Here is a 27,602-nt window from a genome sequence, read left to right as displayed (position 1 = left end):
GTGCTTCTAGTTTCTCACTTACAACATCTCTGTCAATCCTGGCTGCCATTATCTCTGCTGTTTCTTCATGATCATGGTATTGTCTATGTTTTTCAACTGCAGGAAAGGGAAGAAGAGAGTAAGACATCCATATACACAGAATTAGTAACCAACACTTCCTATACAGTTTATGCTTTAAATCATCCTCCTGTAAGAAAAAGACGGATAAAACTGTTTGTACCATTCGCTCTACAAGGACTCCACACAACCTGAAAATCTTGTGCCCTAATGCCTGATCCTGCCAAGTGTCACAAGAAAGATGAGGTGTATGTTTTCAGTCAACTTAACTGTATAAATAAATTTAACCACAGAAGGGTGGTATCAGGATTGAAATAAAAAAAATTACAGCAGAAAGTGGCAGATTATAAAGGCAACATAATGAGAAACCATCCCATTTTGCAAAATGTGCTGAAAGCTACTCCTGCAAAATAAGCAAGAAAGAGTGTAGACATGACTTTGAAGACAATTTTGACGTAAAAGGTAATTAGCAAAAAGGGATGCCAAGTCTGGCAACACAGAATGGGAAGTAATGATGTGACAGACCTGGTATTTCCAAATAACAATAGACAGAGTCAGTGACTTTTATTTGAGAACAACATGGGTTAATATTTTGTCAAAGTTTTGCATTTTTAAGTCACTCTAAGTACTACATTGTACATTAACTACACTGTACATTAACTACATTAACAGGTGGGATTTTAGCAAATACATTTCAGAAAAGATCCAGTAAATACATTCCAGAAAAGGAACTGCAGGAACTCAGATCCACAGGTGGTCTGGCAAGGCACTTGACCCACTAATGAAAATTTTCTGAAGTGAGAAATCAAGCAGAATAACAAACTAGGCTTTAATCAAGACAGATGTAATACTGTACATTAGTAGGTGAAACATTCTTAACATTAGAGATTTCTCTGAACATTTTTAGTTGCTTTTTTTTCATAATTGTGTACTTTGTTGAGTGATATAGTTTAATAAACCAAAAATAATAAAGACTCCATGGTTAATGACTTCTAATTCTAAAATTTTAGTATCTATTATTAAAAAAACAAACCAAAAAAGGCCTCACCTTAACCTTAATACAGTCTGTTTTACAGAAGGAGCTTTATTGTCTAAAGAACATTTTTTTTCAAAGAAATCTGATCAAAATAAAAATGTTTCCATTAGAGATTAACAAAAAAAACCCCAAACACCAAAGAAAAACATCCAAATCCATTAGAAATGCTACAAGCACTCCTTGGTTAAGACTTTTAGAAAACAAACACACACACACATACACACACACACACCAAACACACATCGAACTAGTTTAGCCATGCAGGCCATTATAAAGGTAAATATAAATGAATAATGCTGATCTCTATAATCATGGTTTAAAAGGTGACTATTTTTTAATTGTCCAATGGCCTATGCTCTCCCTATTAATGGAGAGAGCATCATTAAATTACTAGAGTTATGACAGTATTGGTTACTGTAAATGTTACTGTATTCACAAAAAAGCCCAGGTTAAAACTGGTAGCCCACACCCCCACCCAGCTAAACACAAGTAAAAGCAGCTCTGAACAGAAAGTCAGAAAAAGGGTACGTGCAAGTAAATGACAAGTCAGATTATGACAGTCAGGTCTTATTCCCCAGATCAGGCAACAGTGGCTTGGGGCATTTCAAACTAGTCTGGAAGAATAATCCTGTCTGCTCTCAGTGAGGACAGAGGGGTGACCTTGTAAAACCATTCCTGTTGTCTGGATTCAGTTACTGTAATCTTTATGAAAGTGCTCTTTCCAAATTATTTTTGTTATACTGAGCATCATAAAAACCTACTGTCCTGAACAGCTGCTTGCCACCATGCTGTGTGGCAGCAAGTTCCAAGAAATACTCACACTCCCCCTGCTCAGCAGCCCACGCGGACCACGCCGCCACACGGCTTCTCACGTCCACCTGGGTGATGGTCCCTGGTGGCACAGGGGCAGGCGCCCTCGGCGGCGGTGGAATAGCACTGTCAGCTTTGGATATCATTCTAGAGAAAGAGAAAAAAGCCCAGAAGTGACACTTGAAGGAAAAAGGTTCTATTTTCTAGTGCTTAATCAAAGCAGACAAGGAGGCTTCACAAAGACTCTTCTACTGTGGATTTGCCAAGGAAGCAGTACTCAAAGACCATGATGTGCAAGTATGTTAAACACAGTAGGAAACCTGCTCCATGATGGGGTTAGCAAATCCTCGTCACCTGGCCACATGGGAAATCCCCAAGCAGTGCCATAGACCTGCCAGTTTACACAGGTAAACTCACTGGCTTCAGTTTAGTAGGTGGCATTTTTACTGCCACATGCAGTTCAATGGCTGGACTTCTATTTTGTGTGAAAGACTTCATTAGAAGTTGCCTTTCAGTCATCACAATTGAGTATCTATTCCCTAAATTTGACAGGTTGTCAACCACACATTTCTTAAAACCCTACCAACAAAACCAATTAAATTTACAGGCTGATTTTCCCTTTTATATCAGGGGCCAGTTCATCCTGTCTTGATACAAACATATCAAGTGTTCCCTACTACAGTTTCCCAGTTCTTAATCTAGTTTTAAATACCATAAGGAAAGAGGTCTTTGAAGTCATTCTGCAACTTGATACTGACTGACAAGAAATCCCAACAATTTCTGTCATAGACACATCCCACCCTTTCCCCACACCCCTATTTAAAAGCAAGATCTTCACCTTGAATTCATCTCTATAATCCCATCTCATTCATGGCATTCAACACCAACACAAAATGTCAAGTGTTATTTGTCTTTAAATAAAAAAAAACATTTCCTTCACCCTTCCTTCCTTTACTCTCCTGAGCACTCTTTTCCACATGTCCCACAGTTCTACTTGTCAATAACCTTGCAGCAGCTTGATAATGCAATGTGAGGCAGCAGGGACTCTCCCCATGACCCTATGCCAGCACGTACATGATACGACTAAGTAATCAGCACTAAGCTGTCACACTCATGATGTCTTGGCCTCACATCCCTCAGAGACTGATATCTCAGATTTTTTTTCCCCACTAGATGTACCTACACTCTTTTCCCAATCAAATTTCATTAGTTTCCCAGCACATCCAATGTGTTTGTGTCCTTCTAGACTGCTTCTTTGTGCTTATACCCGTTATGGTCCCACAAACTGTAGTCTACTTATTTAATTGTAAATCCACAGATAAAGTTAGACACAGTTCAGTTTTTGTTTTGTTTTTATGGGAGTGCCCATTACTCTAGGAAAACTTCATAAATTGCACATCAGAATTTAACAGGTAGCTAAGACTGTTATAAACTCATTCACATAATGTCAACACTTTTACTTAGATTTCTGTCTGGCAGATACTTCTCTATCTAAACCACAAAACTAAGCGTCATTGAGAGACACTATTAGAACACATTTACATATTAACTTTTCAACAAACTACCACCATTACCATTCAGTATCCAATGTTTTTGTGCCCTAGTTTCTGCAGCAATGTTGGCTACCCCTCATTTCTTTATTAATCTTCTCTGAACCCAACAGACTCTTTTCCACCACATTTTCCAACCAACAGAGACGCTTTTGCTACCAGGGAAACAAGGAATCTTCAGCATCGTTAAACAGGCAGGTAGAATATAATTCAATCTTCAGTTGATGTTTTATTTAACATCTTTAGATCCCCAAACTTTTTATCATAATCTTATTTACTTAGAGTTATGGGGCATTTATGTTTTTAATTTAAATTCTGAACTACTTGAACCATATGCAGAACTGAGACATGCAATGCTATTCTCTGACAAGTCACACTGATTTCAGCCGTTCCTGTCACTAACGTGGAATCAGGAAAGTTAAGAGTGATGCTATAAATTGAGACAACGTGAGATAATTATTAAAGCAAGGCCTCTACACGTGGTCTTGGATGTAGATTATATAACCAACCAGCAAAAAAGAGCAAAAGACAGCAGGCAAACTTGGAAAGCTTCTGAATGCTGTAACACTGTTTGATGATCCTATATACTGCCAAGAAGTTAGATTTTTACCTCAGTGTTTCAAGCCTCTTCTTTTGTTTCCCACTTTTGCTGTCACTGATTGCACTTTCAATATCTTCATGAATAAAGGTAGCCTAAAGACACAGAAGCAGAAACCATCAGTCACCAGCTAGACTATCCAGATATATGAAATAAATACCTCCTCATGCACGTTTTTTAGGGCATCTTTAGGTTTCAGAATACTTTATCAAATCCTATTTATTTAAAAGTTCTAGGATAAAATATTTTACACATAAACAGAACAAAGAAACACACAATGCTGTTGTCTGGCAATTGGTATTTTTGTCATTGTTCCAATCTGAAGCATTATCATCAATTGAGTATGCCATCTAGATACCAAATTTGTCTGAACAGCTGTAATTATCTCAAGTCAAGCATTGTTGCATAGGCTATTTTTTCCCACAGTGTACATAATTTTGTTTTTCTCAAGTATGTTAGGGGAAAGACATAGTAGCAGCATAAAGAATCATGAAAGTAACTTGTAGTGATACAGTTTCCTTTAAGAAATAACAATAGCTCCAATTTCTCTTCCATGTAACGGAAGATGAATTTTTCAGAACATTTCCTAACTGTAGGTTCCTGCCTCTCTGTAACTGTGGTCTGCCTCTACCAGTGGCCCACAAGTGAAATTTTGATGCACATCTAAGGCATTATTTTAATAGACCTTGTGTTAAATAGGTCACAGCTTCTCATAAGATTTAGAATGCTCTGACAAATTAATTTCCTACACAGGTTGTCAAAGCCCAAATCAGTCAGTGTCTGGCTCACTCTAAAAGGTCCACATCTGTCTTAGTACCTTCATCATGGAGAAGTATGTAACCTTTTGTGAGGAATATGTAACTTCTGCTGTGACCACAAGACTTTGTTGAATTTAGGATCCAAGGGGATTAAAGGACTCAAGCTATAATGAATTGCGCTACAGAATATGGATGAGAGATAAATTAAGGTTAAAGAAATAATAGAAAAAGCTTAAGGGGATATGAGGAACTTAAACCCAGAAGAATTCCATTAATCATACTCTTGATACTTATTATTTAACAATTTTCTGTTTAAAAAATACTCAATGTCCCAAACATTACTGATCTTGACTAATTTTTTATTGCAGAGGCTCCTGGGGTTCATGGTAACTTCTAATCAAAAGCATGAAAAAGACAAGGGAGAAAGACCTAACCTTTCAAAACCAGCCAAGTCTCATGGGTAAAGAACAAAACCTAGGGTATGGTCACAGACTCAAAAAATACCTCAGAAGAAAAGTGGCATCCTGGATTAAAGTCATGCTCATGTGCTCTGCATTTTTATTTGTACACAGAGGAAAAGTCTGAAGAAAAAAGACCACCTCTATACTTTGGGAATCTGGGTCCAACCAGACCTCAGAAAAGATCCCTGCGTTATTTAACATGCTGCCATCTGAACTCCTCACAGGATCCCAATTTCCACTGAAACAGCAAGTTCTGTTCAATGAATCACAGAATCAGACAGTCATCTTCACATCACTCTCACTATACCGATTTCCAAACAGTTGTACAGCGTGATTGACAGTCTTGTTTTAAGACAATTATATGAACTACTACAAAGGAATTTAAAAATCCCCATGAAATTATCAACTGGAATTTAAAGAAATACCAATTATATAGAGTAACTAACAGAAATTAAAATATGTAACTATGGAAATAAGAAGTATTGCAAAATATATTAAAATTTATTTATGCTAGAAGGAAATGTTCAAATAAGAGACAATTTCTTTCCCTGTTTTGCCCCTCCTGCAAGTAATATTTTGGTTTTCGTTATCTCTCCAGCACAACAGAGATACAGAGAGGTGAGAATGTACAGAAGGTTTAATTGTTCAGTAACAAAAAGAGCAGGAAAAAGGGAAAGACTAGGTAAAACTCAGGGCTCAGTTGACTCCTTTGCAGATTATAGGATAAATTTGAAATAAACTCCTTTACAACACTTCAGAAGCGTGAATGCAAACTATATATATTCCAGTGCTTTACTCATTTGCAAACCTAAATGAACAGCTACAGAGCCCAAGAATCAATATTTACAGTAACAACATATTTGAACATAAACTAAGGATTCAGGTTACATACTGGACTACTCTCTTGCAACACATACTACACTACATTTACTAACATACTATAAGTAGTGTCCATATCATAAGTGCATAAAACTTAAAGCATACTTATAAGAATAAAAGAACAGAATTATTTTCTGCAAATCCGATAATTTGATTTTATCCACTGTACTTGCAAATTCATAACATTTCCCCTATTCAAATAAGTCATAGCAGATCTCCATTACTATCTTACCTTAATCTCATCACATTGGAAAAGATGCAAATCAGGCTTGTTTTGGGTTGGTTCTTTACATACTAATGCAAGAACTGAATTGTAATTGCATGCATTCATCACAGCTTGGCAATGCTGAATTGTGCTTAAAGGAAAATTCTCCAGTTCATTCTGCCGGAAGAGAAAAGAAAAACAAACACAAAACACCACCTTTACTCAGTGTCCTGATCTCAGAAAAGCTGCACGAGTTAAAAAGGGTAAGTGATAATAAGCTAATTAAAACACTGAATCTCACATACATCATTTTTCTGCCCGTGCCCCTTTTTTCTCTCTCTTTCTCTGAAAATTAGACTGCCACTCACAGATCTTACCTTTGATTCCAAGTCCACCAAACTGACAGCTTTGTCATCAACTTGAAGAATCATATCTTGAGTCCACACTTTGCCTTTGGCATCCAGCAATTTTAGCTTCCTTATTCCATCATCTACCGTAATCATTGCCTCTTTTCGGTCCAAAACAAAGGTGGTCAAGTGCTAGTGAGTGAAACGTACATTTTTAAAAAAAAAAAAAAAAAAAAGTTGTAATTTTCCCTAGTGCTCTGCAGTGTCAGTATTCAAATTGCCAGGAAATAGCAATACAAATTATACATGAATAAACATGCCTTTGTCTATGATAGCTCCCACCAATAAGCCATAAGAGAGGTTGTTTAGTCCATAATGTCATTTTAAGTGAACTGATTTTTGAAAATCACTGTTTGTCACCCTCTATCACTTCCTCACTGCAGTAAGTGGTTAGACTCGAAGGAATATTCTGACATCTTCTGGGTAGCAAAGCCAGAATTAAACCCTGACTATTAAATTAGCTTTCTTGAAGAGTGAAAACCTGTCTCTCTTGGCAAGCTGAATCTAGGAAGCATCAGCAGAAGCTTCCCAGAAACACTCCGCCAACGTACCGCCACCACCACCAACCTGACCTGGAGTGTCCTCACCTCTTCTAGAGCTGGCAGCTAGTATGCTGATGGCAACAGGCTTGAATCTGACTGGGATACCTTATGGACAGGCCAGTCACTTCTTTTATGCAGATCACAGTATAAATGTGTAGTATACTAACTACTTTTGCTCACCATCAACTTGGAATGTTCTCCAGAATCACAGACATTACCTCAACTAGCTTCCTTGTCATTATGGTTTTGACAAATTCTCCTTCAACATGCCAACCATACAAGAAAATCCATAAAATTATTTCATTTTATCCAGGCATGAATTCAGCTTCACATTCTTATTGAAGACCTGGTCACTCATTCAAGCTGAACCAATTTTAATCTATGCCTGAACATCTATCTTCTAAATCACTTTTAAAAAATAAAAATAAAAAAAGAATTAAGTGTGCTTTCTTCTATTACAGGGTAACAGCACTTAGTAATGATAGACAAGAGATTAGATGTAAGTTGCACATAATCAAAGTATTTAAAAGAAGTGAAACAAACTCTATCAGCTGCATGCAGGGGAATGCTTAGACTCCAAATACAAGTACTAATTTTTAAGTCAGTACAGTATCAAAAACAATATGAAGAATCCAAAGAGAGATAGACAGACAATTAGAAGCAACACAAGTATTCATCTGCAAACTGATCATAGGATAAAAGCACTTGAAATTAAGAGTCTTTTACATATCATCTCACAATTTACAGCTAATTTAAAACCCAGTAAAAAGGAACTGACAATCTATGGTATTTGCAAGACTTGGCTTAACCCATGACAGTGGTCTGATGTCAGTGGGAGAAAGTTTGTGCCAAAGCAAGAGAACAGAATGAGGCACTGCATCCAAAAGTGCTTAACAGGCTACATATGGGCACCCAGGCTTACTTTGCTGAATATTTTAAACATATCTAGCCCTGGATAAAATATGACAGCAGCATGCAGTAATTCTGCAAAGCAGCTTAAGACAGGAAATAATATACTTTGCATTTCACACTGGGGAAGAATCTGTGCAGGCAGAATATATTTGTTTAACTACTCCATAGTAGACTATTGGGGCCTTTTAGGGGTTAATGCTCAACTCTTTCTGAATATTTTGTCATCTCTGCTGATTATAACTGATCAAAGTATTCATTTTAAATATCATCCAGTGCGCCTCGCTAACAGCACAGGGTTTTTCTGGTCTGTCTCATCCTTGCAACAAGCCAGGTTCAGAGACAGGCCAACATAACAAGTCGAATTGATATCCCACTGGGAAATCCTGTCCATTTGCCAAACTACACACAAATTTGCTTACATTCTTCTACATCAAAATTTCAGCTAGTTATGGCAAAGCTACAGAATTTGAGACATTTCAGTGTAATCTACTCTGAAGTGACCCTGGGCTGGCAGGATGTTTTGAAAGATGTGTATGCCTTCAATTGTATGTATCCTCAGAAATCATGTAGGCAAAAATAACTGCACGTAACTGAAAGCCATAAATTGGTTTATCACTCATCTCACCTCTACATGATACTGTGAAGTTTCGGATATGCTGCTGGCACTGTCTCGTGCATAATTCTTTCTTTGTTCTAGAGTTGGGAGGAAAAGAAAGGATAATTATTCATTCAACTTCTTATCCTGCTGTTTTGAATACTTCTCAGAGATACTTGAGACTAGTTGTAGATATGAAAACAGAAGATGAGCTTTTGTTAATTTCTGTATTTCAACAGAAAAAACCTTCACCCCCATGCAGCCCAGCACAAGGATCATACTTACGTCAACAATGTTAAAGAGCCAGTGGGTGCAAACAAAAGCTATCTCGTCACAGTGAGTCCAGACACCAAAGGGGAGCAGTGTTGTGACTGAAAATGCTTCATGGGGAATCCTGATTATTAAAAATCACTGGCTTGCCACTTCGGTGGCAATATGATAACTAGCATCAGGCTTACTGTATTCGTATGAATGCACTTGGAAGCAAAAGCATTTTCTGATATACATTTAATTCTCATGTTAAAGCCACCAAACAAAGTCACACACAAAACAGACTTAACTCATTCTTTATTTCTTCCTAAAGAATTCAATCTGATGAATTATTAATGTAGAAATATGCATGGAAAGCAGTTTAAAAGAAGAGAGAAATACACACCAAATATCTCTAACCAGAAATATTTTTCAGCTAACAAAACACAACGCAGCAAAATCAGGAACATCATGCCTTTTAATCTATACAATAGATTAATATTAAACCAGGAGAGGAGGGAAAGGAAAAAGCAAGATGAAGACACAACACACACCCCCACCACAAAATAATTAATTTGGAACAAAGAAAATGTTTCAACTTCAGAGGAAAAAAATTGGAAGCATCATTTGGAAGATTATACTCTTTTTTCACTATAACTACTGAAGTGCCTGATGTGGAACACCAGGAGCTTTGTCTAAGGAAGAAAGTCACTAGATGATGTGGCTGACAGGTGCAAGTAGACAATCTTTTCTGTCCATTTCATTAAGTAACTTGATTTCTGGTCTTCAAATAAAATAGGTGGTTTGATTTTGTTCAGAAGGAAGGTACCTGATGTATATACAAAATACATCAGTTTCATCATACTTGGAGGTAAAATAGAAGTGTGTGATTCTGTTGATGGGAAAGTTAAGTTACTTTCTGAAAAATAAAAAAATGCTACCAAGCACATGATCTGTGACACAGAGAGATCTGCAGTGAAGACACCATAAAAGCCACACTGTAGAAGTCTCTTCCGTGCTCAGGGTTCCTTCATACAGGAATTTCAGGTGCGGACAAATACAGCAGTGCCCTCATTTTCAGGTGTCACTTTTAGAATTATTTGTTACCTTTTATAACCACACCATTATGTCTCCAGTTCTCGGTGACTTTCATGAAGGACAACACAGTTTCTGAAATCCCTCTCTGGCATGAAGCCCCCCTCCCATGATGACAAACATTGCTCATGCAACAGAGCCATGCTGCTCCTGTACAGCAGCTACTCAGCTTGCTTTAGCAAGAGAAGTGTGCAGTGCAATCAGCCAAATTCAAAACCACCATGGATTATCAGAATTTTGAACGAGGTGCATGAATATTGCAAAATAGATGTCTTTCATTATCAAGCATTCTGAAATCCCTGGATAGAGGATTTGCATTGATTCCAACTATAACTACTATTTCTGCTTTTGACGCATGTTAAAGTATTTTTTTTGTTGATTTTCTTTTTAACCACAATAGATACACATAGATAGCACACTCCAACAAAACAGTCAGTAAAGCAGTACTGTCTGATTTGCTACCTTTCTTTTTTTGTTTGGATGATGATCTGAAGAAGTAAAGTCCATCTGTTCCTAACAAAACAAGGGAATTAAAAAGCAGTATCTAGTTTAACCCCACAGAATTATTTGCACCTCCGAAGGGATCAGCTAATATTCTTCTGTTATAGACTGTAAATGATAGTTAAATGCTGTCCAGTAAGAAAGAATACATACTTTTAAAAAAACCCAAGTCACTTGTTTCAATTAACAATGCATCAAATATTCAGTTTTGACTGTTATTATCTTCTCAGAGGTGAACAAAAATATTACTTTTAATGATATCAAATAAAAGAAGGATAAGAAATTTTATATCCACTGTAAGATTTACAAGACGTGCAAGCAATAACAGTTGTAGTCGTTTTAAATGAACAAAGAAATCCTGCCGTGTGTAGAGGCTCCAAAGAAATTAAAAAGTAGAGTAAGTTTTGCAAGAGATTCATTGCTCTGCTTCAAAGATTTTGTCCTGTGTTAAGACAGGGTAGCCAAAACCATCCATAGCACTGATGGACACATTCTCTTCCACAGAGCAGCACAACACTCACAATAGACATGATGGAAGGTTTTCAACACACTGTCATGCTGAAAACAACGGTGTTTTTATAAAAGAGAGAGAGCTTTCTGAATGCTAATAAAAATCTGTGCTTCCCTACGCTTGAGACCCAAGGAGAGCCCCTCCAGTTCTGTATTTTTAATTACAAAGAATAGTAACAAGAACTTCAATAAAATTTCCAGTTAGCAGGTGTCAATCCAATGTTTGTGTTAATAAACAAAAAGTGTGGTCACCACAACAACTGACAGTCCATATTGAGTTCAGCAACAATTCCTATTTAACTATTTCTTTACTGCAGCTAGAGTGATTATTAGAACCTGTGAAGAGATCAAAGTTATCATTTAGAACAGAATATTTCAGTAGGAAGGGACCTACAACTATCATCTAGTCCAACTGCTTGACCACTTCAGTGTTGACCAAAAGTGAAAGCATGTTATTAAGGACATTGTCCAAATGCCTCTTAAACACTGACAGGCTTGGGGCACTGACCACTGTTTCCTGATATCTTATAGGCCATTCTAGTAAAAAACCCCGTGTAATGTACGTCACTTATGCAGACTTGAGAGACTCCTTTTTCTGGGAGTCCAAGAAAGCGATGCAATCCAAACTCTGCAGTAAAGTATGCAAACTAAAACTGGGGAAACTTCCAGAATCTTTCTGCAATTACAGACCAAACCAAAAAAGGAAGAGAGCATACCTCACAAGCTCTTAATTACTGCTCAGTGCTGCAACTTTTACATGGTTTTGGGTGAGCAAAGAAGTAGCCTATAGCAGCTGTCAACACTGCTGTAAAGGAGCTGGAAGTACATACTTATGGCTCCATCCTGAAATTATTCACCCTTCAAAATACATCTTCTAATACATACCCTAGCATCAGGCAAATTTCTTCCACTGCTTCTGGAAGGGTTACTCCTCAAGCTTTGTTTTTCAACTTTTTACAATTAACTAGTTAGAAAGTGGGTCTCTTTTCCCATACATGGTCAACCCAGCTGCTAATCACCCAGGATCCCTGAGAGATGGTTTTCTTGGCTGCCTGGCATAAACTGCACTGAAGGAAGAATGAATAAAATCCCCCCCATGATAACATGAACATAGAGAGAGAGAGAGAGAGAGAGAGAGAGAGAGAGAGAGAGAGAGAGAGTGTGTGTGAGTTCTCACCTTGCCCTTCGAAAGGAGGACACAAACCCTTTTACATCCCCTTCTGCTGAGGTGGTCGACTGCCTTGATATAAGCCTGTTCTGTATCCTTCTCTACCATGACACAAAAATCTGCCGCCTCTTTCTACAAACGCTTCCCTGTTTCCAAGTCAGATATATCTGAGCATATGACTCTCATAGTCTTTTTCATCTATATACAGCTCCTTATTTTTCTTCTTTGCCTAGAGCTGCCCATTTCCATTCTTCTGGAAATGCAGCTTTCATCTCCTCAACTCTTTCACATATCAGAGTGACTGATGATTATTCATCAATATTAATCTAACTGCTTTTACAAAACCCCTGAAAATGCCATTTGATTTCTTGCATGATGTTTAAATGCAAATAACTCACACCCTACTATTGAAAATGAGTAAAAGAATTTGCTGAATTACTGTATGTACTGGGTCTGGCGGGAATGGAGTTAATTTTCTTCACATCAGTCTGTAATGTGCTGTGTTTTGGATTTGTGACCAAAACAGTGTTGATAACATCGGAATGTTTTAGCAGTTGCTGAACAGTGCCAAGCCCTTCTCTATTTCTCACTCTGCTGCCCCAGCAAGTAGGCTGGGGGTGCACAAGAGGTTGGAGTGAGACACAGTGGTGACAGCTGACTCCAGCTGACCAAAGGGATATTCCATACTGTATAATGTGATGCTCAACAATACAACTGGCAGGTAGTCTTTCCAAAGTAGCACTTCCTCAGACACTGTCTGGGCACTGGTCTGCTGTGGGAGATGGTGAGAGACTGCCTTTGCATTACTCGGGGTTTTTTTCCTCCCTACTCTTTCTTTCTCTTATTAAGCTGTCTATCTTGAGCCATCATTTTCTTCTTTCTTTTGCTCTTCCAATTCCCTCTCCTATCCACTGCAGGGAGGAGACAGGGGGAATGAGCATGCAATTGAGGAGGTCCTTAGTTCTTGGTTGGGGTCAATCCCCAACATTTTAAAAACAAAACAAAACAAAAACAAACAACAAAAAAGTGTTTTGTATGCTCTACTTCACTCTCCTAATCCTCCCAATCAATCTCAGACTCTCACAGGTCCCTTCATGCACAAAGAGTTATTGACGCTAAAGTGAAATTTTACAACAGAGACTTCCAAATAGGATGTATAAAACTATCAAAGGATGAATAAAACTAACAAAACCATTGAGTTTTTTTTTCTATTTACTCTAATTACCACACCTCTTCCATCCCACATGTAAAACACACTGCAGTCTTAATACTGCAATTAGCTCAAACCTTGCTGATAATCTCTACACAATTTACCTGAATTATTTTCCCTCGGATAAAGGAAAAAAATAAAACCAAAAAAGGATCATGGCAGAAAACACTAAACTTAAATACTTTATCACAATCTACTGCAAATGCAACCCACAGGCAGAAACACTGATCCACAGAAACTAATACTCTTCCTGTTCTCTGATATGGACAGATGCTACTTCTATTCATGTCTTTGTGAACTTACTGAATTCACCAATCATCAGGAATGGACCCTTTTTCTGGTTTCAGTATGAGTTAAAAGGTATTGATTTCATACCCGTTTTGGAAGCATCCAAAACACCAGAAAACAGAAAATCACCTCTTGACAAAAGAGCTTTAGTCAAGTAAAAAATACCACTAAACAGTACATGACACAGACAGACAGGACTCAAGATTGAAGTTGCCCATTCTTTTCATTGCCCTCACTCACTGCACTAAGAACTCTGTGCTCTCCCCAATTACTTCTCTGAAGGACTCTGGAAAGGTAACTATTCCACAATTTCAGACAAAAACACCAGCATTGCCCAAGGTCCATTGAGGCAGAGCTACAAACAGAACCTGACATAGTCAGGTCTCACCCATTTTCTAACTGGAAAAGGGTGCAGCAATACGGTGAATTTTAGAAAGCTGTTTAATAAACTCTACCATAGCCTGGCTCTGTGCAACTGTCCAGAAGACTACACAGAGAAACGTATCACATTTCAACCTAATTCTTTATCTAGGTAGAGAAGATTCTTACCAGCAGCACAAGATCTCAGGCTGGGTCTTAACAGATGACCTGAATCACGGAAGGTGCTGGTTAGGGCTATGATACCTTTAGACACAACAAATTTTCAGTTCCTAAAAGCCTAAAACAGGAATGAGGAATCTTAATGCCTAGAATTCCACCAATGTCTTACAAATAATTGCACAGAACAGATGTAATAAATGGTATCAATGCTATGGTCATGATAACACAAAGAAGGGTAATGGTGGATCCTATCTTCCCCTTCCATAGCCAAACTGGAAAATGTCTGTGCAGTGTACAAAGAGACAAAGCTCTGAAATCTGATGGCAATCCATGTGGACATGGATTGAGTCTTCCTGACAAGTTGTCCCAAGAATCCTGGAGTGACAGTATAAATGATTACTACAGATCATCAAGCAGAAAATCCCAATACTTCATTTACTACCATGCATTTATGGTTTGGACTGATTGCTGACACCCCTTTAAGTAGGTATTGCAGCAGCTGGGAAAACTCAGCTTGAGACTGAGAGCAAAGTGCAGGAGATGTGACTTATGCATCTGGGGAGAAAGGTCAAAACAAATACCATCTTCAGAGAAGCAAACACTATCACTTTCAGAGATTTATACCACAAGCTTCCCTCGATGGCTATGTGGAACTAGCTATCAAAGAAAGTGTACTGTTTAGGAGTCAATCGACAATTTAATTCATTTGAGTATCAAATAATATAAGCATGTTACACGGATGGTTTCTCTTAATGGACTCATTTACCTAGTTTATGATCTGCTCGTGATTTCCTTGAATTTATTACACTACAGTTCTTGCTCTGAATGAGGTATTTGAGCACTGCAAAAACACATATGCAATTTCACTGCTAGCACCTAATCACAGCCATGAAAAGTATAAACACAATGTATAAAACACTTAAGTCTTTTCTAGTGTCATATGTGAAGGTGTGAAGTATGTGCGGTGTGAAGACAATTTTAGTAACATCTGTCAATTTTGTGTCATATAATAATGTACCAATTTGGAGCAAACCACTAGCTTCACTCCTCCTGGGAAATGTGGTTGCTCCACACTGTGTCAATTGCTGGCAAACACCCAGCACAGCCCTGGCTATCGGTGCCGACTGACACTGCACGTCTCCCCACAAGCAGAGCTGCAGAAGACAGATGGAGAAGCTAACGCTAGAACAACAGATGATGGTGTGAGCCAAAACCCATTTCAGATTGAAAGATCAAGAAGTAAATGATTAAATAAACCCCGTAAGAATGCATAGAGGGCATCTTCCCTCCCAATTCTGTGAGAGATCATGCAAATAGAAAACAGTTCATTTCAGGAAGAAAATGAGTGGAAACAAAGTGATTATTTGACACAGGGGAAAAAAAAAAAGGTAGTTGCAAGGAAGTTTTTGCTATCACCACATCAGAGATAGTGATGGCTCCAATCTAGTTTTTAACCGAACTATCTGTAACACCAATAAAGCTCAAAGTCTTCTTTCCCACTGGCACTGCGGCCAACCTTCTGCCTGATGACCAAGGACTGAACAATTATGAATCACCTCAGCACTGGGACTTGAGAGATAAACTTCATGCCATGACATTTACATATGTGTGTGTATACACACACATATACACGTTGTTATTATTATTATTATTAATAATTTTTCAGTCCTTACTAAGCTTGGAAGAAATTGAGTATCTTCTTCCCTTGTTGATACCCATGGATAGGTGCTTTAGGCATTCACAAGTCTTCCAAGAAAAGGAAGTTTGTCATGGACAAAGTTTGCTGCTAACATTATGTGGTCACATTTTATCAAAACAAAAAAACGTGGTCCATTTTACTTTTACAGTTAAATTATATATATATATATATATATATATATATATATATATGGGGTTTTTTTCCCTATATATTATAAATGAATCTATTAAATACATGAGCAATATGTATTTACACAAATTAAATATGTACACTTAATATATGTGTACATAATTTAAAATATAAAAAGCAAGCTAAGACACCACCAATCTGCTTTGTAGGCTTTCACTCTCATGGATCTCAAATAAAATACTATAGTTATTAATTACAAATCAATTATAAAAATATTTTAGAATAAGTATATTTAACAGATTTTAACAATTCTAGTAGTATCCACTGCTTTAACAATTCCAGTGGTATAAACTGTTTCCCACCCCTCTTGGGACAGCAGGCATAAAAATCCCTAACATCACAAAAAGACACGTGGGATGCAGCAGCATGGTAACACAGTTGCTAATATTAAAAAAACATAATTACTCTGAATTTAAGAAAGGTTTTAGGTGTTTGTCTTGTTTTCTCCAGTTCATACATTTGGTGATACTGACAGCCTTATGCACAGAAAACAGAAGCAGCAGTAAAATGTGCAAAATCCTCTCTAAAAGCTGCACCAATACATCCTCATTCGGAGCTCCAGGATAATTGAATCTTCTACTTCATTCAGTTCCTGGAAACTGCAGCTGCAGTTTTGTGATATATCTACAAGCAATGGAAGTAAACCAAGACCAACAATTCATTTTACAAGAGCCACCACACATTAGTTATGGTAAGCATTTTCAATTAGCACCTGAATTCAATTAAGTATTTTTAAAGTAACATGCTGTTTACTATTACATACTTCAAATTTACTCACTTGTCTCCTTCTTCTACTGATATATGACTATCCCATCACATGTTCAATATGCAAAAGCTCAGAGAGGTATTATTTTAGAAGACCACGAAGATTAAAGGACATAGTTACAACACTGATGCTGCCACACTGTTCAAACCAGGTACTCTTGAACTATGATGATGATGAAAAAGAAAAGCGCAAGGCTCTCATACTATCTCAAAAAAAAAAAAAAAAAAAAAAAAAAAAAAAATTTTCTGCAATGTCTCTTGCTGGTTTCTGTTACCACCTACTATTTCTGTCAGCACATACAATCAGTTTGTTGAGTTAACCAATATAAGATGGAGAAATCACTGTTTAAAACGATCACTTCTGAGTTTTCCTCAATTGCAGTTCCTGCTTTTAATACTATGTCAAATGACTGACTTTGTAGCATACCACAAAAAAAAAAAAAAGAGATAAATTTAAACCTAGAATGATTCACATCTAATACGATTTCTAAATGACAAACGTTTCAAATGATTTCTACTTCTGTCTCTGCTGATTTTTCTATAAGCAGACCTTCACACTAATCTAGTGCCTTCAGTCACCAAACCACGTCAGCTTTTCCACACCACTTCTCTTTTTAGAGGATACAAAGATTGGAGACCTCCAATCTCCTTTGTGGGCTTTTAGCCTCACGAATTTCAAAGCAGTTTGAAAGCCAACAAGGCAACCAATAGAACAAAGTTCTTATGTGCTCACAGGTGAGTAACCAAACTCAAGGACAGTAACCTTCAAGGAACATTAATGCTGTTCTAATGCCACAAAGCATCGTGCCATCACTCCCCTAACTTCCAAGGCCACTCCCAGCCATCAACCCACGCAAAATAGTAGGGAGAAAAGATTAGTTACTACTAGGGATGTTGTAGTTATTAGCCACTGCTCTTTGATCTTTCCAGTTTGTTAACCTGCAGAAGAGGTGGTAGATGCAACAAGGGAGAGCAGGCTGAGGTGTGAGGAGTCCTGCACAGGACTGGCTTCTTGCTGCAAACCGCATTCTTCCAGTCTCATCAATTGTACTGACTTTCCAAAGAGCATTTGACAACAGGCACAGATTTACACAGCAGAACATCTCTCAGTCTCATTGCTGCCTATATTTCAATTATCAGCACAGCTATCAGCAGGATGTATTCACAGTGGAGGTGGACAAACGGGAAACAGTGCAATGTGGCTGGCAAGGAACATGACCACATTCTGCTTTCCCAGTGATTTGGCCATGGGCTACAGCATAGCCTTTACAGACAAGACAAATACTAGCATTTGTAGTTAGTAAGTGCAACAACGTTTAGACATTTGTAAGTAACACCACATTCGACAGTCACAAAGCCTGTTGACAGACCAAATAGGACTCCAAATCCATTACATCAAATCTAAATTTCCATTAAATCCTTGTGTCAAGCAAGAATCATACTGCAAATTCCTCTTCTGCTAGCAGGGAATCAAACTGGGGAGGCAGGGGGAGACATACGTCATGAATCAAACCCATAGCTCAGCTAGACCCTTGAATGCCTTCTCCCTGGTGCATACCTTAGCTATAGGATCACTCAGTTTTGTGATAAATGCTTTTTATACATTGCTGCCTTAAAAAAATTGCAGGTGGGAGTTCTCTGCTTAGTAAACCATAAAAATATTTTCTAGATAACCTAGTTCATTTTAGTAGGAATAAAAATCTCTTTGTTAGTTAATTTTGTTGATATACACACCCATGTATATGTATATACATTTTCACATTTATATGCATAAAATATTTTCACCATAACATCACTATCAATATTTAAACAACAACATAAAAGTTTAGAGACTATTCCGTCTTACCATAAAGAGCTTTTGCACTTGTTCTTGAATTCTGCTCCCTCTCTGCTTGAGCAAATGTTGGGGAACCATAGCCACTAGAAGAAAACATTTCTGCTTAGCTTCTATATAGATGTATTTGACACACAGAAACAGGCATTGGAAAAAACCCTCCCCTTATGTAGGACTACACATACCTACATTACTAACAGAGGGTAATGATACTGGATATTTGTTCCTCACCACGAATATAATGAAGCATGTTTCACTTAGGCTGGAAGCCCTTATTTTATGTTGTGTTAATACAACACCACGCACAGTGGAGTTGTGGTATACACATTACCATAATGTAAGTAATCAAAATCACTTAATAATAATCATAATTATAAATACTATGCCAAAGACTTGGTAGGATTTGACGATTTTTTCCTGCATACACAAGTGTTAATTCTTATTAACCATTTTAACAGCTTTTCAAAAAAGAATTAAAAAGGACTATCATTGCCTACAACAAATGAAGAGGCAAAACAACTTCCTTCTAGTGTAACAAAACAAGAATGAGCCATATACAAACTCACTTTAAAGGGACAACAATATGAGAAGCAGATGACAGCACAGATGCCCTGCTCCATACAGGTTCTTTGGCATCAGATTAGATCATTTCCCATTAGTGCTGCAAATGAGCCTAATGCCATGCCCCTGACAGAGGGAGCATCCTCTTATCTCAGGCAAAGTAACACTTTCGGGTAACAGTTGCTCAGCTCTGCTTACTGGGAAACAGTATTTTCTCACAGATGGAAAGGGCAGCCTCATCATTTATGCATAAAAATACATTCACTCAGAACTAACCTTAAACATCTCAGACATATGAAGACCTCTCTGAGTAATATAAGTATGTTATGGCTACAGGAATTTATTTTTCTATTCCAGTTGATTGCATTCAGTAATACAGCTTTAACCTTACATTAACACAAAAATCAGTCAGACAATATCTGCCAGTTTGGTTTACATGATTTAGAAACTGCATATTCTTTTACAGAAACTGCCTTTGTATTATTCTAGTGGGATCTCATAATCATTGCTCTATCTGAAACAAAAGCGTAAAGAAGAAAATACACCACTATTTTTTTGTCCATAAAAGGAAAATTAACCTTACTTCATTTGAGGAAAATAACTTCCATATCCACCAGGAGGGGTGTTTGATATATGTCCATTCATTCTTATTGTCCCTTACTGAGGGAAATAATCTGGGAAAAGAAACAACAGCATATGAGTTGAGGTATCTTAAAAGATTAATATTTAATATAGATGTAATACAAACCTTATGAGAAAATTACGGCTGAAATGGGAAAGAAATTGCATCAACAAGCTGAATTGTTGTTAATTGCATCGCGGTGATGCCTTAAACACCTGTTATGGAACTTTTCCCAATTGCAAGTTGATGGCTATTGCTTAAAATAATTTATAATTTGTGAATAAAGCTATTATTATTGATACAATGGTCTTTAGGAATAGCTTTGGAAATAAAAGGCTGACTAAACAAAGAACATCATCTACTACAGAAGTGAACAAGATGTTCTAAGTGGCAACTTCAATAGTCAAACATGCTTTATTTTAATCCTCAGTTTATTTCTTTCAAACAGAACTTTTGAAATGACCCTTTGATACATATTCTATGGAACATCAGCTGAATTGTTAGAAAGATGCATTATCAAAACAAAATACAATTGTTAGCACAAAAGTAAACCTGGTTAGCTATTTTGGGACTAAAAAAAAGCCTCTTTTTAAAGCCACATTTAACATCCCAAAAGTTTGGCATGCCAAATGAAACCCCTCCTATAACAGCAATACTGGAAAAGCTATGACGAAACAGTTAAAAGAATGCCTTTTCCATTTAGTAACATGCCTATTGAAGTTAAAATTGACTCTGGAAAGTGACTTTCATAAGCCTGTAAACAATTATCAAACCTCTATTCAAATTTACCATGGGCAAATATTCTTTCATTTATACATACACAAATAATACAGTATTTGAATATTTCTCTACATCCCAGTCATTAAATAGAAATAAGATTTCTTTTAACTTTGCAAAATAGTCAGAAGTATGTCAAATAAAATTTGTACCTAACCAAAGCTCCAAAGCACAACCTGCTTTGGTGTACTAGAGCCACCTTACAACCAGCTTCTGAATCACTAAGTCAATTTATTGCCTCACTTTAACTGTTCTCTTCCTGCTTTGCAAAGAAGCAGCAGCCAATTGACCTACAGTACATATTGTATTTTGTATTCATGTATATTCTGCTACTTTCCTCTCTCATGCAAAGCCACAATCAAAATCAAATTCTGTTCTCAGCAATAAAGACTTCTGTCAGTTCAAGAGATGTGCAAGCTGCTTTTGGTCTTCTGTACTGAAAACAGTCATTATCACACCTTTCTGAAGAATGCCTGACATCTACCTGAGATGCAGTTTGCAAAGCTAACTAGAACCAAGCTGTATTGATTATGTGTCAAATGTAATCATGTGGAAGTGTGGTACTGTCTTTAGTGAGCACATACTTAGTAATTTTGCTTAGCATAGCTTTTTTAAAAAAAAATTCCTTTAAACCTTTGATTGCTCCTTGCAAAACATCTTTACTGACATACCCATATTTTACTTCCATTTCTCCTGCACATCCCCACAAATACATCATGTATCCAACTTGGTAGCATGTTTGGCTGCTCTAAGCCACTTCTCATGGAGTGCAGTACTTAGCAACTGTCTCAAAGAAATTACTATCTGTGCTGAGTGCTGCTCAATTAATTAGCAATTGCAACCCTTGGGAAGCATCCTGAAATTGTCCCATGACTTGAAAGAAAAAAAAACACATTCATTTTCTCAGCAGAATTTGCCAGGTCACTGCGCGCTCCTTCTTCCGTTACAGTGACTGCGTGTGTGTACCAGAGCTACTCAGAGCGCACAGCTCACACTGCCGTTAAGCTCTTCAACACTTCCTAAGCTATTAATTCTTATTGTCTGCAACCATTGCTCAATTCTGCTACCCTGTTTATCCTGTGATTAGCTTTCTAAGAGTGACCAGATCCAAAAAATACACACAAATTATATCCATTGCTTTTCAGTATCCCCCCACTTCCTTTACTTTCCATACACACTTTATAAAGATAACACTATTTTCCATACCCTTTTATTATTTGTGATTTTTTTTTCATAGAACTAGTTATAACAAATTCCACAACTATCTGCTTTAAAGTGAGATCTGGAAAAAAACTTGGGTTTAGAGTCCCTCAAAATTATTTTACTCCTCTGACATCTTAATCTGACAATACCTGTTATTTGTACTCTACTTTTATGAAAGTGGTGAAACAGATATTTTAAGTAGAAGGAAGGTAATATATTAGAACTTAAAGCTTCAGTCTTTGAAGTTAACATAACACACTGAGTATTAAAGTCGCAATGAAGCTGAACAGCAGATCTTCACATTTGGGGGAGAAGACATGTCTCCTAACTAAATACTTGCCCACGGTAAGGCATAACACCACTTAAGAGTAAATATAAAAAGCTTTAAAATTATATTTTTAATCAAATGATAATGACAGTCTGAAGTCAGAAATTTTGTCTGTTTTTCAAAGAAAACCAAGAACCACCCAGCTTGTTCTGCTAAGTAAGCACAAAAGTTTTAGTGAGTTTCAGGTGATATGCAAACAGACCACTCGCTATTTGATAGTTGAGTAAAGCCAAATATATTTCCTGCTCCTTATGCAATGTTCTACTAAAACAGTTTTCACAAAAAAACAAACAAACAAACAAACAAAATCAGAAAACCAACCCAAATGTTTTTGAAATCCAAGACAACTACTTTGACATGACAATTTTAAGAGGCTATGCAATGTTTCTATTCCTTGGTTCAAGAAAGCTCCTGAATATAAATACAAACAAACCTTTTACAGTCATTATCTGTAATTAGGTCAAATATTTACAACAGCATCAAAAAACTACTCATAATTTCCCCAAATTATCAGGCAATTTAATCTCTTTCAATTTAAATGTTTCTGGAAAAAAAAAATTAGGCAAACACTTTAAAATTTTAATTAAGTGCATGATGGAGAGAAGGAAATAAACATAAAATGATAACAGAACGTCTAGTGCTTCATTTATTATTCACTTATACAGCTTTCTCTTATGTATTTCTTGTCTCAAGTGCTCTTTCATCTCTTACAACCATAGCAAAAGTCAACCGGTGCACACTGTGAAGCCATTGTCATCTAGGAGTCTATTAATAAAACTCCACTTCCTCTTTAATCTTCCCTTTCACCTCAGCCCAGCAGTTCACAGCAACATACACTGATGTCCTAGACTTTAAGATAAACATCCTTCAAAATTAACTGCATTTTCCCTCTTTAATAGGTTCTGCAGTATCAACTGTTTACTTGTGAATATACCCAAGAATGGTCATGTCTTTCTCAGGATCTTGAAAAGACATCATGCCTACTCTGAACAAGAAATATGCAAAACCAGGAAAACAGTAAGAATTTAAGAAGAAAATAATAACAAGAAAGTAGCTAAAAAAAAAAAAAGAAATATTAAGATATATAAAATATATAAAAATAATATATTATTAAAACCAGCAAGAAAATAGTTATAAACAGGAAATACCTAAAAAACAAATAAATACTACATTCTCTTCCCACAGTATGAGACTGAACAAAAAGAAATCCAGCTAGGACTTCACTGCTGCCATCAGCTTTGTTTTTGAAGGGACTCTAGCATATTGATAGTAAGCAGCAACATAAACGACAAGGGTCCAGCCTTTAATAACAGACAAATAATTTCTGAGACAGATATACTTTGGTTCTTTAGTAGTCAACTGCTGCAGGTTGTCTAATCCAAAACATGAGGACTATTATACCAGTATACAACATGATTGCATCAGTCATAAAAACTGATTTTTAAAAAATGCACAAATTCTACAATACACCCCATCTTGTAGCATGGCAGCCTGATAAAAGCAATACAATCTATGTGCTGACACACTGGCATCTTACATGCCCTGTCATTTAATTTCCTAGTAGGCGTCTGAAGATTACAAAATCTACTGTTTTATTTCAAAAAAATCCCTTTTCCAGAAGGGCAGAGCTATCTCATGGAAGAAAATGAGATATTCCAGAGACTGATGCTCTTTTCTACTCATCCTGAATCAACTGTTCCCACTCTGCAACAGATCACAGTATCAGATGGAAAAAAAAGAACAACACTTTAAGGCCATGAGTATTTTAGAAATTATTCTGTCACATGGAGGATGAAGGGTTAAGGAGATGTGGATGTAGGGGAAGGAAAAATAAAGCCAAGAATGGCTGGAACAATAATTATCTACTGATTAAGTAAATGTTATTAGTAACAAGTCATTGTTTTATCCCATGCCCCAAAACCCCCCAGGAATTCTTCCCCAGATAGACAGCAGGCACAAGCTGTAACTCCAGCCTAAACAAAAACAAGTGGACTATTACACAGTAACACCTATCTGTAGCGGATCCGACAGTGTAGCAATGTCAGAAAAGGACACGCTTTCTCCACCCTTTTCCTTTTTAAAATATTACAAAACAGCAAAATCAGATGTATCCATATTACACTGTAACTCACTATGCATTCAATAAAAATGCCTCTTATTGCTATTCCACAACATTTAGAACTGCTGTTGTACAGAATGTAGAAAAACTGTGTAACTTGCTGCACAACTTACTATTTTTCATTCGTTTCTTCTCAAACGTCACTGTGTTCACCCACCCACACTTTCCTTCCTTATGCTAAATTTTTGAATAGTTTTTACTTTTAACCCCCTTGTTTCCCCATGCCAAGGTAATTTCTTTAGTTATTCCTCATGTTCTTGTATTGTGGTGTCTTCTCCTCTTGTGTCTACCTTGTTGTTTCTGACTCAACACTCTCCAACTTGTATCTTCACTCCAGCCACAGATTTTACAAATGGGTATCTCCAGATAGAAATACGTCCCACGGAGTCAGACAAAATGTTGCTGCTGCCCTCTGCTTTGGGACTTGCTTCAGACAACAACCAAGAGCAAACACGAGTTCTGTTGCTGTTCAACATCTTGCCTCAAGGTAAACACCAAGATGCACATGCATGCATAAGTAAGTATTACTTCGAAAATGATCACTGGGGATTTTCCATCCTCAGTACATTGATATCAGAATTTCTCTGAGACAAACTACTAGCAGTTGGGCTGGCAGCAGCTTTGTACTGTAATGTTTTCCATCTTCTAATAAGGGGATTGGAGCATCCAGAGGCTGATCAAAGAGATGACAGCAAAAAAATCACACAAAAAAATTAAAAGACAGACCCTGCAACTGAGGCAGTTTCAAGACAAAACATTTGGACTTCATTCAGCACTATGCTGGCTGTTGAAAGAGGCAAAGGGGACAAGTCATTCATTTGTTAATGATGAGGGGGCAAAGCTTTCTGAGAAAGGAATGGGTACTCCAGTATACACTCCTCTATACAAGCATCAGGACTTCAAGCAAACATGTTAATAGCCACAATAAAATAATTTTGAAAATGCTGTTAATTTCAGTTCTCTGGATTCAGAGCAGTTTTCTAGCCTGGTCATCAGTGCTAATCACATTGCATCTTGATTTATACAAATCTGCACTGACTTGCATCCTGTGTTTATATTTTAGTGTATCCCCAAACAACCCTTCTGCTGGATGCGGCATTAACTAATGGGTTCCTGCTAAAGAAACCTGGGGTGGGGAGGAAAAGACTGGATGTGGCCCCCTCTCCGCCTTGAACTTCACTCCTTCTAGAATGCTGAACTCAAACTCAGAATATTATTTACTTGTCTGTCTAAGGGTGCAGAGGGGTAGGAGCATTTCAACAAATTACTGACTGTGACAGAGAAATGAATACACCAGGAGAAGGGATTTGTAAGTGTATTCACCTCCATTTCCACAGAGCAGTGCAGCAGATGAGCTCAATCAACACTGCTTTTTCGAGTTTCAAATGTGTTTTGACTTTTCATTGACACTTTCTGAAATCTACTATTTTTCCTCAGTCTTCAGTAGAAGTAGTATGCTAAATTCATTAGCAGTATTCCTTTCAACAGGAGAGAGAGGATAAATTTATTAAGAAAATTTGGTGACATAATTATCACAGTAGGAGACTTGATACGTTAAAACCAGTCTTCAGAGCAAGAATTGTTAGCTAAAAGAGAAGCATTCTGTTGGGAAAGCTAACAAGATTAAAAATGCCCTTTAAATCTTTTTCCTACTACGGTATTTTCCAGTGGTTCACTGTTAAGGCAATATTCTAACAATACAATTAAGATAGGTATCTTTTATTTTGAGGAAGGGGAGAAACATAAAGACCAACAGGAAGAACTGAATGAATAAACTTCAGATAGATCCTGTTCATAGATTTAGGTCTTACTATTGCCACACCAAAAAAAAAAACCCACCCTGTTTGAAAACAGGTTCTTATTCTGGCATGGCAACCTATTTCCATTCATTTCACTCAGGTCTGGGCCATGATTTATAATTAACCATACTGAAAGAAAATAAAACAGCTTTACAGATAGAAAAGCTTCAAAGACTTAAAATTCCTATTGCAACAGAAGAACGTTAATAAATATGCCAAGCATTAAAGCCACCACTCACTGCTATTTTTACTTAGAGAATTAACCACCTCAACTAAAGCAAAATGAGTATTAATTACCATGATCAAGGTAATTATGCAGACCTTGCAGAAACTATCACTACAGCTGGGAGACCAGTATCTTATATAAAAGAAAAAAAATAAACCAACCAGAAAAACCCAAATAAAAACCCCTCCACACATACAGAAGAATAGTCTAAAAAGGAAGGGGTCTATGGCACATAAAGGAATTTGTAGAAAGAGCTAGAAAAAGGGAATTAAAACATACCATAAATAATGGTGTCTCTGTCAAGTCTACTTCAAGTATTTGAAGTGGATCAAAGAGGAAACTCTTCCAATGGATTTATAGAGCCATTGCATCATATCTGACTTTGGCACCTCATCTGCAGCACTCGGGAATCCCTGTGCACTCACATGGACTTGCACAAAGGACATTGGGAGAACATTTCCCATGGAACAAGCCCCAGCACCTTCACTAACTTCTCCCTTCCAGTGTTCAAGGCACAGCTATAAAACAGTTACAAGAGAGAAAGCTAAGAATTAAAATTCTGAGTTTAATATTTACTGAAAATCAGAGCAGTGGTTCTGTTTGTATTTGACTTTGAAGGCTACTGCTCTTATTTCAGACTCAAGGAAGGGTGCCTGGAAAGTGCCTACTTTATTCCCCCCCCCCCAAGTAGAGTAGTGACCTAGCAAATGATACAATTTTTACTCACAAATCCTAATCCCAACAAGGCTGCAACAGTGCACCCAATATCTCCACCTGAAGAGAGACGTACCGTAATTTGTTCTGGTTTGAGTTTTTGATGGTTTTGTTGTTCACTTTTTTAAAAGAACAAAAACAAAACAAAAACTGACTTGGAATCACTGACTGGAAAATACAGATGACCTAGCACTGATATCACAGTTTTATTTCTCTTCTTCACACTCTCTGATTTCATTACTTCCTTTTATTCCTTGCTATATCATACTTCAAACAAGATCATAAGATTTCAAAAGAGGGCACTCCAGACACTGATTTGAATGTCAGCTTGCAGTGTAAATCCAACAAGCCATCAACATGTCTTCAGAAATGAGAACTTATAAATGATAATATTA

The 27,602-nt window shown here is 37.1% G+C and overlaps 1 protein-coding gene across 2 annotated transcripts in view; it reads right to left on the bottom strand.

Annotated features, from left to right (window-relative positions):
• The window catches only part of EPS8 (epidermal growth factor receptor pathway substrate 8), a 139,370-nt gene that overhangs the window by 37,066 nt on the left and 74,702 nt on the right, over positions 1 to 27,602 (bottom strand). The window contains exons 1-9 of one of the 2 annotated variants that reach the window (XM_026867840.1): positions 26,773 to 26,917; positions 20,003 to 20,093; positions 18,871 to 18,944; positions 8,841 to 8,908; positions 6,732 to 6,893; positions 6,382 to 6,531; positions 4,064 to 4,146; positions 1,914 to 2,050; positions 23 to 96 (exon numbers count right to left, since the gene is read on the bottom strand). In XM_026867840.1, the coding sequence (XP_026723641.1) occupies positions 23 to 96; positions 1,914 to 2,050; positions 4,064 to 4,146; positions 6,382 to 6,531; positions 6,732 to 6,893; positions 8,841 to 8,908; positions 18,871 to 18,944; positions 20,003 to 20,064 (810 nt within the window). In that variant the 5' untranslated portion in view covers positions 20,065 to 20,093; positions 26,773 to 26,917. Of the gene's footprint in view, positions 1 to 22; positions 97 to 1,913; positions 2,051 to 4,063; positions 4,147 to 6,381; positions 6,532 to 6,731; positions 6,894 to 8,840; positions 8,909 to 18,870; positions 18,945 to 20,002; positions 20,094 to 26,772; positions 26,918 to 27,602 lie in introns of those variants that run through there. The other variant, XM_026867839.1, reaches the window with a different exon arrangement.

The sequence above is a fragment of the Athene cunicularia genome (genome assembly GCF_003259725.1).
Source record: "Athene cunicularia isolate RWA chromosome 1 unlocalized genomic scaffold, athCun1 chr1_part2, whole genome shotgun sequence".
In the NCBI taxonomy this organism is placed as follows: Eukaryota; Metazoa; Chordata; class Aves; order Strigiformes; family Strigidae; genus Athene; species Athene cunicularia.
The sequence above is the reverse complement of the archived record's forward strand: the minus strand, read 5'-3'. Positions and strand labels throughout refer to the sequence as shown.